Source organism: Hemitrygon akajei, chromosome 4 (assembly GCF_048418815.1).
Source record: "Hemitrygon akajei chromosome 4, sHemAka1.3, whole genome shotgun sequence".
NCBI lineage: Eukaryota > Metazoa > Chordata > Chondrichthyes > Myliobatiformes > Dasyatidae > Hemitrygon > Hemitrygon akajei.
In genome coordinates, this window is record NC_133127.1 from 173,264,205 (window position 1) to 173,279,862 (window position 15,658).

A 15,658-nucleotide genomic window follows, 5' to 3' on the forward strand; every position below is an offset into this window, starting at 1 on the left:
GATCTTTGCAGGACACCCACTCCTAGAGAGAGTAGCAACAGTGCAAAATTTTCTCTATTTGTAGACAATTTATCTTACTGTGGACTGATGAACACTCAGGTCTTTAGAAATGCTTCTTTAGCCTTTCCCACTTTCAGTTATCTCTACAGGTCTTCTCAGGTCCTCTGAAAGTTGTTTTGATCGATGCATTGGTGCACATAAACAGAACTTTCTTGAGACAAGTGGGCTCTGTCAGTAACATGACTTCGTGTGTCTTTTATAGAGCAGGGCACCTTTATAACCCACACCTCCAATCTCATCTCATTGATTGGAACACCTGACTCCAAATAACTTTTGTAGAAGACATTACCCCAGAGGCTCACATACTTTTTTGAACCTATACTATGATTGTTTAAATGGTGTACTCAGCATTGACGAAAAGTACAATTGTTTTTGTCTTATTAGGGTAGGCAGATTGTGCTTGTCTATTATTGTGACATAGACAAATATCAGTGTCCATTTTATGAGTAATTGATGCAGAAAATCAGGTGATTGCAAAGAGTTCGCAAATGTTTTCTTGCAACTATGAATTAATCCTTTAATTCCTAGAATCATTGCCATGATGATCACATTTTTTCTTAGATAATGGGCCCAAAACTACTTGCAATGTGCCAAATGCCATCTGACCAATGCTTTATAAAGCCTCAGCATGACATCTTTGCTCTGGTATTGTATCCTCTCAAAATGACACTGCTAACACTGGATTGCCTTCCTTACCACCAATTCAACCTGCAAGTTAACCTTTAGGGAATCCTGCATGATGACTCCCAAGTCCCCTTGCACCTCTGTGTTTTGAATTTTCTCCCCAATCAGAAAATAGTCCACACCTTCATTTCTTCTATCAACATGCATGACCATGCAATTCCCTACACTATATTCCATCTACCACTTTGCCCATTCTCCCAATCTGTCTAAGTTCTTCTGTAAATAATTTGCTTCCTTAACACTACCTGTCACACCACATTGGTATTGTCCACAAATTTGGCCACTGAGTCATCAATTCCTTCATCCAAACCATTAACATGTAACGTGAAAAGAAACAGTCCTAACACTGACACCTCCAGAAGACCACTAGTCACCAGCAGCCAACCAGAAAAGACCCCCTTTATTCCCACACTTTACTTCCTGACAGTCAGCCAATTTTCTATCCATATTAATATATTTGTAGTAATACCAATGGTTAAGCAGCCTCCACTGCGACACCTTGTGAAAGGTTTTCTGAAAATACAAATAAACAACATCCACTGACTCTCCTTTGTCTATCCTGCCTGTTATTTTCTCAAAGAATTCCAACAGATTTGTCAGGCAAGATGTCCCCTTAAGAATTTTAGCCTATTTTATCACATGCTTCCAAGTACCCCGAAATGTCATCCTTAGTAATAGACTCCTCACACGTCCATCACACCTTTTCTAAAATTGACTACTTTCTAATTGATAATCAGCTGATTCTATCAGTCCGTTCCTGTGTTTATCAGAGCATAGTGATATCAGACCATGCTCCAGTTGTCCTGTCTATAATTCTTCTTGGCCTTCCTCAAATAAATAAGCACTGGCGTTTTAATTCGACCTTACTGTCAGATAATGACTTTGTAAAATTTATGGAGGACCAGATAATCATTTTCCTTAATACCAATACATCACCTGAAACCTCAAGCCTGGTTGTTTGGGACACTTTGAAAGCATACCTCAGGGGTCAAATAATTTCCTACACTGTGAATATGAAAATAAAGAACCATAAAGAACGACTTGACCTGACCAATCAAATTAAAGAAATAGACTAACAATACGCTCAAATTAAAAATCCAGAGCTGTACAAAAAGCAAGTGGAACTCCAAACTAAACTTGTCCTTATTTGCACTCACCCAATTGAACGCCTAATCTTGAAGAGCAAGAGCTGGTTCTATATTCATGGTGGCAAATCTGGTGAATTTTTTGCCAACCAATTAAGAGGCTTCAAAGCCAAACAACACATCACAAAAATTTGAATGTAAAACTGAAGCATTACCTCGACTCTCTCTGAAATCAACGACACGTTCAGGAACTTTGACTCCCAACTTTAAACCTCTGAATCCCCAAATCATAACATTTTGGTCAAGAATTTTTTAAATAGCTTAAATATCCCTGCGCTCTCTCCTGATCTCAAAATGAGACTGAATAAGCCAATATCATTAGAGGAATTATCCTCAGCCATCTCGTCACTGCAGTCTGGTAAATCTCCAGGATCTGATGGGTTCCCTGTAAAATTCTTTAAATCATTTTCGTCACTGCTCTCACCTCAACTAACCTTGGTTTTATCTGATTCATCTAAACAAGGTAAACTGCCAGCATCATTTAATGAGACATGTGTCATTCTTCTAGCAAAGAGAAACAAAGATCCTCATACTCCTCATACAAGCCAATCTCTCTGTTAAATGTTGATGTCAAAATCTTAGCTAAAATTCTGGCCCATTGATTGGAGAACATCCCACCTTCTATTATTTCTGAAGACCAAACCGGTTTAAAACTGCCTCCCCTTTTTTAATATACACCATCTTTTAAATGTCTTATGATCACCTTCAGTTGGGATTCCTGAATGTGTTATCTCCTTAGACACAGAGAAGGTTTTTGACCGTGTGGAATGGATTTACCTCTTTGCTGTTTTAGAAAAATTTGATTTTGGACCAAGTTTCATCACGTGGATTAAACTGTTATGTTTGTGTCCCACTGCCTCTGTTTTGACCAACTCTCAGCAATCCCAACCTTTCAATCTCAAACGTGGAACCCGCCAAGTGTGCCCCTTAAGCCCGTTACTTTTCGATCTGGCCATAGAGCCACTGGAGATTGCGATCCGCAGTTGTGCGGATCTGATGGGGATTTGGAGGGAGAGAGTTGAGCACAAAGTCTCCCTTTCTGCTGACGATCTTTTACTTTTTATATCAAACCCGATCACCTCCTTAACCCCCCATGTTCTCACTCCTTAACAAATTTAGCCTGCTTTCAGGATATAAACTTAATTTACACAAGAGCAAACTTTTTCCAATAACTGGAGAAGCACAAGCGTCAGAGTTCCATAACCTCCCTTTTAAGGTAGTGAATAAGCAATTTACTTACCTTGGCGTCACAGTAACAAGGAATTATAAGCGTGTTTTTGGAGAAAATTTCACTAATTTGTTAAAGCATACAAAACAGAGCCTAGCACAGTGGTCACCCCTATCCATGTCCCTGATGGGCCAAATCAATGTTGTCAAAATGAACAACCTTCCTAAATTCATAAAGCTTTTTCAATCCATTCCAATTTTCATTCCTAAAGTCTTCTTTGACTCGTTAGATTCAGTCATATCATCCTACTTATAGAAGGACAAACGTCCCCTACTGAATAAAGTCCATCTTCAAAAATCTAAAAGTGTTGGGGACATGGCTCTGCCCAATTTCTGCTTATATTTCTGGACAGCTAACATACGCTATCTCATCTTTTAGTCTCATTTCCACAACCAATCTGACTGCCCAATATGGGAGGCAATATAGCTGAACTCTATTAAGAATTTCTCTATTTCTGCACTTCTTGGATCCGCACTCCCTTTTCTTATGCCTAAACCAATTGCTAATCCTGTTATCAGGCACACTATGAGAGTATTGGTTCAGTTCAGAAAGTATAGTGGGCTCTATGGCTTCTCTCTTTCAAGTCCTATTCTACATTATTACCTCTTCCAGCCTTCTATACATGATCCAACATTTCAAGAATGGTATAGAATGAGCATCAAGCGCTTTAAAGATCTTTTTATAGACAACTGCTATGCATCATTTGAACAATTGTCTGCAAAGTTTAACTTACCCAACACTCATTTCTTCAGATGTTTGCAAATTAGACATTTTATCAGCCCTTTGTTATCAAACTTCCCTGAGGCACCCGACACAAACGTCATTGATATTTTTCTCTGCATGAATCCATTGCGCAAATGTCTAATATCTACTACTTGTGACAAGCTAGCGGTTCTGAGGCGAGCCCCCCCCCCCCCCCCTTGACAAAATTAAAACAGCTAGGGAGCAAGATTTAAATTTTTCACTGTCAGATGATGTATCAGATTCAGTACTCAAGTTAGTTAACTCAACCTCTTTATGTGCCCGCCACTACCTGTTACAGTTCAAGGTCGTACACAGGGCCCATATGTCTAAAACAAAATTATCTCACATTTACCCAGATGTTAATCCCTGCTGTGACAAATGCAAAAGGGGTGAGACACATGTACTAGACATGCCCTAGCTTGGAAAAATACTGGAAAGATGTTTTCCAAACTCTATCCCAAATACTTAATTACAATCTGGAACCTAACCCTTTGATTGCTCTTTTCAGCACCTCCGGAGAGGAGGACATACGCCTATGTCTGACCAAACGTCGCATACTGTCTTCTGCCTCTCTTTTGGCTAGGCGTGCAGTCTTGCTCAGGTGGAGGGATGCTGCCCCACCCACCCATTCTCAGTGGCTTAGGGACATCATGTCCAGTCTATACCTTGAGAAGATCCATTATTCAACTCTCAATTCAAACATAAAGTTCCAAAAGGTGTGGGGATCCTTTCTTGAATATTTTCAGAATTCCCAGCCAAACTAAAGGTTCATCCCTTCTTCCTTTCTCTGCACATAACTCCCTGACTTTCAGCATTCTCCGGTAAAATTCTACGAACTCAGATGTAAACATACAACAGTTTATGTGTTAGGAAAATACACCTTCTCTATACCAATGCAGCTCTGTGGGGATAAAGGTTCTGTTTAACCCTTTTTGCTAATGCAATGATGGCTTGGGGATGGGGATTGAGAGGGGTAGGTCGGGGCAGGGAGGCAACCAAAGCATGATTGTACTAATGGTGCATCTCTTTCATAAATGTGAATTGTACATTTGTTACATTTGTTATGCACTGCACAATTCTCCTTTGTACTATGCTTTCCTGATTTAAAAAAACAGTAAAAATATTACTGAGAAAAAAAGTAATAGACTCCAATATCTTTCCAACCACTGAAGTCAGGCTAACTAGCCTATAATTTCCTTTCTTTTGCCTCCCTCCCTTCTTAAACAGTGGAGTGACATTTACAGTTTTCCAGTCCTCCAGAACTATTCCAGAATATAGTGATTCTTGAAAGGTCATTACTAATGCCTCCACAGACTCTTAAACTACCTCTTTCAGAACCCTGGGATGAGTCTATCTGGTCCAGGTGACTTATTACCTTTAGACTTTTCAGCTTCATAAGCACCTTCTCCTCAGTAATAGCAATGACACTCACTTCTGCCATCTGATACTCTCATATGTTTAGCATGCTACTAGTGTCTTTCACAATGAACACTGATACAAAATACTTAAGTTTATCTGCCATTTCTTTGTCACCCATTACTACTTCTCCATTGCCATTTTATCCACTCTCATCTCTCTTTTACTCTTCGGGGAAAAAAACTTTTTGTATTATCTTTTATATTATTGGCTAGCTTGCTTTCATATTTCCTCTTTTCTCTCTTTATGGCTTTTTAGGTGCTGTCTGTTGGTTTTTAAAAGCTTCCCAATCCTCAGATTTCCCACTGGTTTTTGCTATATTATGTGTCCTTTCTTTCACTTTAACACTGTTTCACTTCCCTTGTTAGCCACAATGGCCTTATCCTCCTTTTAGAATACTTCATCTTTGGGATGCATCTTTCCTGTGCCTTCTGAATTACTCCCAGAAATTTCAGCCATTGCTGTTCTGCTTTCATCCCTGCTAGTGTCCCCTTCCAATCAACTTTGGCAAGCTCCTCTCTCATGCTTCTGTAATTCCCTTTACTTCACTGATGTACTGATACATCCGATTTTAGCTTCTTCTCAAACTGCAGGATGCATTCTATCATATTATGGTCACTGTCTGCTAAGCGTTTCTTTACCTTAAGCTCCCTAATCAAATCTGATTCATTACATAACACCCAATCCAAAATTGCCATTCCCCTGGTGGGATCATTCACAATTTAGGTAGTAAATAAAGGCCAAAAGGTGATCTTTGAGGCGCTCCACTAGTTACAAAATTTTATTTTGAAAAATACCTTTTAGTCTCACTCTTTGAACTATATGTAATAATGAATCCATGCTAACATATCCCAGTACAGTGGGCATTACCTTGAGCACCTGTCTATCAAATGACTTGTGAAAATTCAAATACACTGCATTTACATGTTCTACTCTAGCTACACAAAGGGTTACAGGAAATTTGAAAAAACAATGTTTCTTTGGTTTAACAGCATGAAGACCAGATATTTCTTCCTTGATTATAGACTTGAACATCTTCCCAATAACAGATGTTAGTTACCAAACATGAGAAAATCTGCAGATGCTGGAGATCCAACGCAATGCACACAAAATGCTGGAGGAACTCAGCAAGAGTAAACAGTGTAACAGAGTAAACAGTCGACATTTTGGGCTGAGACCCTTCTTCAGGACTGGAAAGGAAGGGAAAAATCAGAATATGAAGGTGGGAGTGGGAAGAGAGAAAAGTGTAAGGTGGACACCCCTCACCCCTCTCCTCACCCCCCTTCTCTGACTTCTCCCCTTCTCAGCTGAAAAGTTAACTGTTTACTCCTTTCCATAGATGGTACCTGACCCGACATGTTAAATTAACTTGTGTATAGTTTTCTACTTTTGTTCTCTTCTATTCTAAAACCAAGGCATCATGTTTGTTTCTTTTATCAATCTACTGGTACCCTTGTGGTACTCCAATCCTTTAACTAGTGTAGCAAACAATAGAATAGACACCTAACAAAGAATTCTGTAGTCTAATTTTAAAATTTATAGATATCAATTTTTATCGTCAAATCCTAATGGTATTTTCTGAAAAACAAGAGTTTTATATAGAATACTGGGGAGTTTTAAATATTTTATTTTGAGGAAAGATTAGAATTGAGAGATGCTTGATATTTTATTTGGTCATGCACTAACGTTCTTGATCAACATTCAGGGTAGTAAAGGACTTGGAACAGTTTTCAGTGACTTAATTTGGGAAAACTCAACTAATGATGTCAGCTAAATGGATAATTGAAAGGACTGAGCTCTGATCTTGGGCGAATGAAATGGGAAAATTGCTTCCAATTAGCAAGTCGGGAAATCTTCGAAAGAGGTTGCTGCTGAGTCATGAATTTAGGCCATTACTCCAGGCAGCCTTCCATAAGTGTAGTGATAACTGAGAAACAGTAACATCCTTTGAATTTTTTGATCATCCAAGAGTGTCTTTTACCCCTTTAAATGGGGAATATTTTTAACCTAGGCACAGTATAAATGTTTACTTGTTAAACATCTTGGTCTGTCTGATAATGGCCTTTCCAAATTTTGAAACATTTTTTCGTAGTAGGATTCTTTTTGTTATATATTATAGTCAACAGACAAAATCCTCCTGATTTTTCTGGCCATGTTAGAATTCCAAAGCCACAGTTAATAAGATATCTTTGATTTACTTTCACTGATATACCTGAGCATTTTTGAGGAAGTTTAAAACATTTGACTTTAATGAACACACACAAAGTGATCAAGGTACTCAGTAGCTCAGGTAGCATCTACGGAGGGGAATAAACAGTCGATTTTTGGGCCGAGACTCCTAAGCAGGGCTGGAAATGAAGGGCAAAGCCAGGCTGGGCCTGAAATATTAACTGCTTATTCCCTTCAATAGATGTCATCCGACTTGCTGAGTTCCTATCTCTTTGTGTGTTTGTGTGTGTGTGTTGCTCAATATTTCCAACATCTGCAGAATCTCTTATATTCATGGTTTGACTTTAATCTTCCTGTTTGAAAGTGACATAAATTATAGCAAGTTGGGTGATTTCTTTTAAGTTGTTATCTAAAAATATCAATAAACGGATTAAGTACTGTTTCTTCACTTGTCGATGGCAATTATGTTAATCACAAAGGAACTGGGCAGTTAAATTACTTCCATCTGTACTGAAGCTATACTTACCAAACAATAATTTATTTAAATATTGTAGCTTTACCTCAGCCACTTAAACACTTAACATTGGTTTAAATTGATTATATATTATCACAATGTAAAAGGCTGTTCTGTTATTTATGTGAGCCTAACTAAAGTAATTAATAGCGATTGTTATACCGGTAGTTAACCGGAGCATTTTGACATTAGTGTTTGACCTTTTAGATTAAGAATATAATTTGCATATTGTGAGCAAAAAGTTATTTAGAACATTTTCTCATAGAGGTATAGTCATACAGCATAGAAACTGACCTTTTAACCCACCAAGTCTGCAGTAACCATGCATGACTTGTTTACACTGGCACTACTAGATACATAGAAACAATAGAAAACCTACAGCACAATACAGACCCTTCGGCCCACAAGGTTATGCCGAAAATGTCCCTACCTTAGAAATTACTCGGGTTACCCATAGCCCTCTATTTTTCTAAGCTCCATGTACCTATCCAAAAGTCTCTTAAAAGACTCTATCGTATCCGCCTCCACCACCATTGCCGGGAGCCCATTCTGCGCAACAGTGGTGGAGGCAGATATGATAGGGTCTTTTCTCCCTATTCTCCCTATTTTCTTCCATTCTGACACTCCCCTGCATACTCAATGTAATGACCCACTAACCTACCAGTCTGTACATCTTTTGACATGTGAGATTAATCCAAAGAACTGGAATAAGATGACCTATGGTCACAAGAACATGAAAACTCTACACAGACAATATTGAAGTCAGGATTGAATTTGGCTGAAGATATTTCAAAATGCAGGAAGCATTATTATAGTCAATATGTTGGAGATGAAACAATTGAGTTATTAGGAGATAGTATAAATTTGCAAGTATTGCAAGAAGGGAGGGGAAGAGTTAAAGAACATCCATATAAAAGTAAGGAGTGGCTAGAATTTTAAATATAACTGAAAGAACTCTGCATCAGAGTAAAAGCAAGAAACAGCAATGTTGTAGTGAGTGTTCATCTGATCATTATAGATTACTGCTTTGGAAGAACCATTTGCTTCAATTTGTGGTTTTGCTGCTTCCTTTGACAAAAAGATTTTGATTTCATTATTGAAATTAGATGTTTTAATAATGGTAAAATATTTTGATTTTCAGACAGTTAAGCTAAAAGCAGAAGCACGACTGGAGTTATTAAGACAGATTGGGGTTGCTGTAGACACATGGTTGAAAAGTGCTATGAATCAAGTAATGGAGGAATTAGAAAATGAGCGCTGGGCAAGCCTCCCTGCCCTCCCTAACAGTGATACTGTGCATTTGGTAAGAGCTTCATATGAATTTCAGTGATCACTAACAATTTCGAAAGCCGCTATCCTTTTTCTAAGTACTGTCACATTAGATGCCTAACATTCATTTCAGGATGAGTAATTTCCTCCTGCTGAGCACTGGGATTACAAAACTGTTACCTCCTTCAAGCATACACTTTATTCCCTAGTTGTAGCCTCCATTCTTTCTTAGCAAGTTTGATTTTAATAATGTTACTGAAGAAACTTGTTTACCATGTTTTTAAGCATTTAAGATACTTAATCATCTAATGCTAAATCTTATTGCACTAATTACTTATAAGCATTTCTTGGTCAACTCAGTTAAGGCTTGGGAACCTTTCCAGGGATGAAGTGCAAAAACTCAAGATTAGACTTTAAGCAGGCCAAAGAAAATCATCTAAACAAACCTATATCTAAACACAATATAAAACTGCAAAGACAGCAAATCAGAAATACATAAAAAGCTGGAAATACTCAACAGGACGGACAGCATAAATAGAGAGAAAAATTGAGTTAATCTTTCAGGTTAAACTGAAATTTTAGCTCTGTTTTCTCCATCCTTGGGTGTTGCCTGATCTGCTGGATATTTTTAAAGTTTGATACTTTAATTTTGAGTAATCAAATAATTTGGCTGGGTGATTTGCATCCATCCAGTGGCTGCTGGAATTTGACCACGATCAAATCTACATTTTTACATTAATTAAAAATGTTATATGGAGATGGAATTGCTATAATAAAATAATGATGAAATTATGTCTTTGCATCGATCTTAGTGAAGTCTTTGTTTTGTGAAAAGAAAGTGAATATTAAGACCAAAGGCATGTGTTCAATAGGGTATTAAGGTTATTAATATTCAATATTATTAACTTTTTATAGAACTGTCTTAATTGGTTTCTTGATGTTTTCAAATAATGCAACTTTAAATAATTTTAATGTATTTAAAATATTTCAGTGTGGTCTTGTCTAAGAAATTGAATGTAATTTAGATGGTCAGTATGAAAATGTCAGATTTGCAGATATTATTAAACTAGCCATCTAGCATGTACTTTTTGTTTTCAGAGTTGCTTTCTAAAAGTGATATTCTTTTCCAGTTGGAGAATTCATAGAAATCAATGTCTAGTTAGAAATTAGATTGAGATTTTGAAATAATAGCTGTGAAAGTCAGTTTTTTAAAATTATTCATTTATTCTTGTCAAGTGTGAGTTCTCTTATTATCTCATTGAAGGCAATGTCTTTAAGCTATTGCTTTTGCCAACAGTTTGCAAGAGCTTGAGGAGAGACATCTATGTAACTCTGATTGAGGTTTTACAAATAGCAGATGTAGCCCTAAAATAATTTATTTCCCTAAAATAAGCAAATAAAGATACTGCTAATTTTAGATGGACCTTAGTAAGGAATTCCTGGCAAATGTGTTCCAGGAGTCATCAGAAGCTATATCGACGAAACCTCCCTAAAACGGGAGGTCAATTGATGGTGGTAAGTATCATAGGCACAGTTTTACTTGCATTCAGTTAGTGTACTTTTCTGAGTCAGTACAAATCTGTCCTGAAATATAAGGCTTTTGAAGCAGATAAATGATGGATGCGTGAGCTCCTCTGTCATATTCTTATTGCAAGGGAGTTCTGTGGATTATTTGTTTTTCAGGAACAGCTTCTTCCACTCTGCCGTCCAATTCCTAAATGGACAATGAAACCATGAATACTTCACTTGTTAAAATATTATTTCTGTTTTGCACTATTTTTAATTTAACTATTTAATATGCAGCTATATATAGTAATTTACTTTTTTCTGTATTATATATTGTATTGAACTGCTGCTGCTAAGTTCACAAATTTCACGACATATGCTGCTGATACACTGTATGCACTGGCACAGTCTGTGCTGTTGAATTAACATAGACTAAAAATGCACCTGGAAGGAAAGATGAGTAAATTACAAAATAAGTAAATACAGCAAAAAGGAATAATGAAGTAGTGTTTATGGGTACATAGAACATTCAGTAATATGATGGCATAGAGGAAATAGCTGTTCCTAAGTCACTAAGTATGGGTCTTCAGACATCTGTACCACCTTCCTGTAGTAACTAAAGAGGGCATGTCCCAGATGGTGAGGGTCCTTAATGATGGATGCAGCTGTCTTAAGATACTGCCTCTTGAAGATGTCCTCAATGTTGGGAAGGGTTGTGTCCATGATAGAGTTGCCTGAGTTTACAAACATCTGCAGCCTCTTTCAATTCTGTGCATAAGAATCTCCATACCAGATACTAATTCAGCCGGTCAGAATGCTCTTCACTGTACACCTATAGAAATTTGAAAGTATCTTTAGTGACATTCCAAATCTCCTCAAATTCCCAACATACAGTGGCATGCAAAAGTTTGGGCAAGCCTGGTGAAAATTTCTGTTACTGTGAATAGTTAAGTGAGTAGAAGATGAACTGATCTCCAAAAGTCATAAAGATGAAACATTCTTTTCAACATTTTAAGCAAGATTAGTGTATTATTTTTGTTTTGTACAATTGTAGTGTGAGAAAAAGGAAAGGAGCACCGTGCAAAAGTTTGGGCACCCCAAGAGATTTGAGCTCTCAGATAACTTTTACCGAGGTCTCAGTCCTTAAATAGCTTGTTAGGGGTATGGCTTGTTCACAACCATCATTAGGAAAGGCCAGGTGATACAAGTTTCAAAGCTTTATAAATACCCTGACTCCTCAAACCTTGTCCCAACAACCAACAGCCATGGGCTCCTCTAAGCAGCTGCCTAGCACTCTGAAAATTAAAATAAATGATACCCACAAAGCAGGAGAAGGCTATAAGAAGATTGCAAAACATTTTCAGGTAGCCATTTCCTCAGTTCGTAATGTAATTAAGAAATGGTAGTTAACAGGAACGGTGGAGGTCAAGTTGAGGTCTGGAAGACCAAGAAAACTTTTCGAGAGAACTACTCATAGGATTGCTAGAAAGGCAAATTAAAACCCCTGTTTGACTGCAAAGGACCTTTAGGAAGATTTAGCAGACTCTGGAGTGGTGGTGCACTGTTCTACTGTGCAGCGACACCTGCACAAATACGACCTTCATGGAAGAGTCATCAGAAAAAAACCTTTCCTGCATCCTCACCACAAAATTCAGCGTCAGAAGTTTGCAAAGGAACATCTAAACAAGCCTGATGCATTTTGGAAACAAGTCCTGTGGACTGATGAAGTTAAAATAGAACTTTTTGGCCGCAATGATCAAAGGTATGTTTGGAGAAAAAAGGGTGCAGAATTTCAAGAACAGAACACCTCTCCAACTGTTAAGCACAGGGGTGGATTGATCATGCTTTGGGCATGTGTTGCAGCCAGTGGCATGGGGAACATCTCACTGGTGTAGAGAGAAGAATGAATTCAATGAAATACCAGCAAATTCTGGAAGCAAACATCACAAGGTCTGTAAAAGAGCTGAAGATGAAAAGAGGATGGCTTCTAAAACAGCATAATGATCCTAAACACACCTCAAAACCCACGATGGACTACCTCAATAAGCGCAAGCTGAAGGTTTTGCCACGTCCCTCACAGTCCCCCGAAATATCGAAAATCTGTGGATAGCCCTCAAAAGAGCAGTGCATGCAAGACGGCCCAAGAATCTCGCAGAACTAGAAGCCTTTTGCAAGGAAGAATGGGCAAAAATCCCCCAAACAAGAATTGAAAGACTCTTAGCTGGCTACAGAAAGTATTTACAAGTTGTGATACTTGCCAAAAGGGGTGTTAATAAGTACTGACCATGCAGGGTGCCCAAACTTTTGCTTCGGGCCCTTTTCCTTTTTTGTTATTTTGAAACTGTAAAAGATGGAAATAAAAAAAGTAATCTTGCTTAAAATATTAAAGAAATGTGTCATCTTTAACCTTACGCCTTTTGGAAATCAGGTCATCTTTTGCTTTCTTAGCTATTCACAGTAACAGAAATTTTGACCAGGGGTGCCCAAACTTTTGCATACCACTATATAAAGCCATTGGTGTGCCATCTTTGTGAATGCATCAATGTCCAGGACTGAACCTTCAACATGTTGACATCCAGGAACTTGAAGCTGTTCACCCTTATCACCACTGATCCTTCGATGAGGACTAGTGTATGTTCCCTTGATTTGCCCTTCCTGAAAGCCAAGATCAATTCCTTGGTCTTTCTGATGTTGAGTATGAGATTCTTGGTGTAACACCACTCAACCAGTAAAACTACCTCACTCCTCTATGCAACACTGGTAATATTGCAGCTCTATAAAACTCTGGTTAGTCTATACTTGGAGTATTGTGTTCAGTTTTGATTGCCTCATTATAGGTCATCGGAAGCTTAGAAGAATAAAGGGGAATCTAATTGAAACTCTGTATATTGAAAGGCCTAGATAAAGTGGATTTGGAGAAGATTTTCCTATGTTGGCAACGTCTAGGACCAGAGGGCACAGTCTCAGTATAGAAGACATCCCTTTAGAACAGAGATAAGGAGGAATTTCTTTAGCCAGAAGATAGTGAATCTGTGGAGTTCATTGCCACTGACACCTATGGAGACCAAGTCATTAGGAATATTTAAAGCTGAAGTTAATGGTTTCTTGCTTAGTGAGAACATCAGAAGGTTACAGGGAGAAGAGAATGAGGTTGAGAGGAAAATTGAATCAGCCATTATTGAAAGGTGGCACATACTCTGTGCCAAATGGCCTAATTCTACTCCCTTGTCTTGCATTCCAAGAGATCTATAGATTTGGAGATGTTAAGGAGCTAGATGAATATGGGTTATTTTAAAAGAAGTGGCACTGAAATAAATGATCAGCTGTGATCTTATTCAAGGGTAGACAGGAATGAGGAGCTGAATAGCCCACTTCCACTTCTATTTCTTGTGCTCTTAATTCTCCATTCATTATGTGGAAAGCAAACAAATGCACATAGTGCATTTTCCTGAGCTTTCCTGTTTGTTTTATTGAAGTCTGTTGTCTGTTTACGGAAGTGTCGGGGTGAGCTGCAGTACTTGATTAGAAAAAGCTTGTATAAAGTTTTACCTCCAATATCCTTTCCATCATGAAAGGTTCAACATGTTAACCGTTTTATTTCTCCATTACAGATTTTTAAAAGCATTGTGTAAAATGCAGTTTAAAATCATTATAGCTTATAATCTTTAGTGAATAGTTCTTTTCCTATACATTCATTGATTTTCAAAGCCAGCTACAAAGAACATTGAGGTGAATAGTCAATAACATAACATAAATAAGTAAGCTTCTTTTTAGTTGTAGTGTACAAGCTCATTTTCATTCATGAAACTACTTTCACAATCTCAGGCTATTTCAAAGTATGTGCAAATCAATTAATTACTCAGATAGTATTTTTTATGTTGGAAGATGTAGCAACCGATCAGTTTGGAACATGGTTCCAAGAGCTACACAACTGAACGTAACATTGGTTGGTGGTGAAATAGTGTTAGCAAAGATTTTATGTTCACCCTTGAGTAGTGTCATAGAAACTTTTACAAAGCAGAGTACTACTCAGTTCAACAGCTCATCTCAAAATTATTGAGATATATCTGATCTCTTTCACCCCAATCTCTATCTGAAATTGACTTCATTGCCTGTCCATAGCTCTTCAATTGTTTATAACTGCTGAGTTAACATTTGTGCTCCCCTGTCTTATGCTGCTACCTTGATTGCAAATGCTGAAGAGGAAGGGTTGGACATTCAAGTGTTTTGTATCCTATGAAAGAGAATCACTTTTATTGCTTTCGAAAGTACAAGTCCTAATAGTCTGGAACTTGCTTTTACTTCAGAAGAAAGTTGTTACATGGACTGAGTGCACGCATACTGCCATTTTACAGTGGCATCTTTACTCATAAAAGGAATTAGAAATAAACCAAGCATTGAGTTTCAAAGGCAAATGAAAAGTTGCTGAAACTGGTGGGAGCAGATAAATAGTTCAGTTTTTTAAAATGTCGAAATAAAACACAACACTGAATACATCTATGAAGGTTCTCAGTAATCCAGGTCATTATATATCAAGCAGTAGTAAATCAAGGCAACTGGAATTGCTGTGTTTGGAAGACATTTTGCCACTCATCGAAGGGACTTCTTCAGTTCTGATCCATGGAGGGTAGTTTTCCAGCTTTGTTTAAAGGTATAGCAATCACATAAGTGTTGTTAAGAGTCATAGAGTTAATGAGGAGGTAATTAGTCTGTCTTTGCTTGAATGGAGGTGTGAACTGTTGTGGAGATGCCAGGTTAGAGGTATTAGGACTGCATTGTAAGTAGCTGATAGGTGGTGTCGTACCCCAAGCCCTCTGTTCAGGGATGGGTTCCAGTTTAACAAAGATGGCTTCTTTAACCCTTCTTTCAAACCACCTGTCCTCCCTGTCCAAAATATACACATTGTTAGCATCAAAGTAGTGT

The 15,658-nt window shown here is 37.8% G+C and overlaps 1 protein-coding gene across 2 annotated transcripts in view; it reads left to right on the forward strand.

Moving 5' to 3' along the window:
• LOC140726956 (F-BAR and double SH3 domains protein 2-like) overlaps nucleotides 1-15,658 on the forward strand; it is a 226,579-nt gene that overhangs the window by 187,402 nt on the left and 23,519 nt on the right. For both annotated transcript variants that reach the window (XM_073044002.1, XM_073044003.1), the window contains one exon: nucleotides 9,102-9,263. In XM_073044002.1, the coding sequence (XP_072900103.1) occupies nucleotides 9,102-9,263 (162 nt within the window). The remainder of the gene's footprint in view (nucleotides 1-9,101; nucleotides 9,264-15,658) is intronic.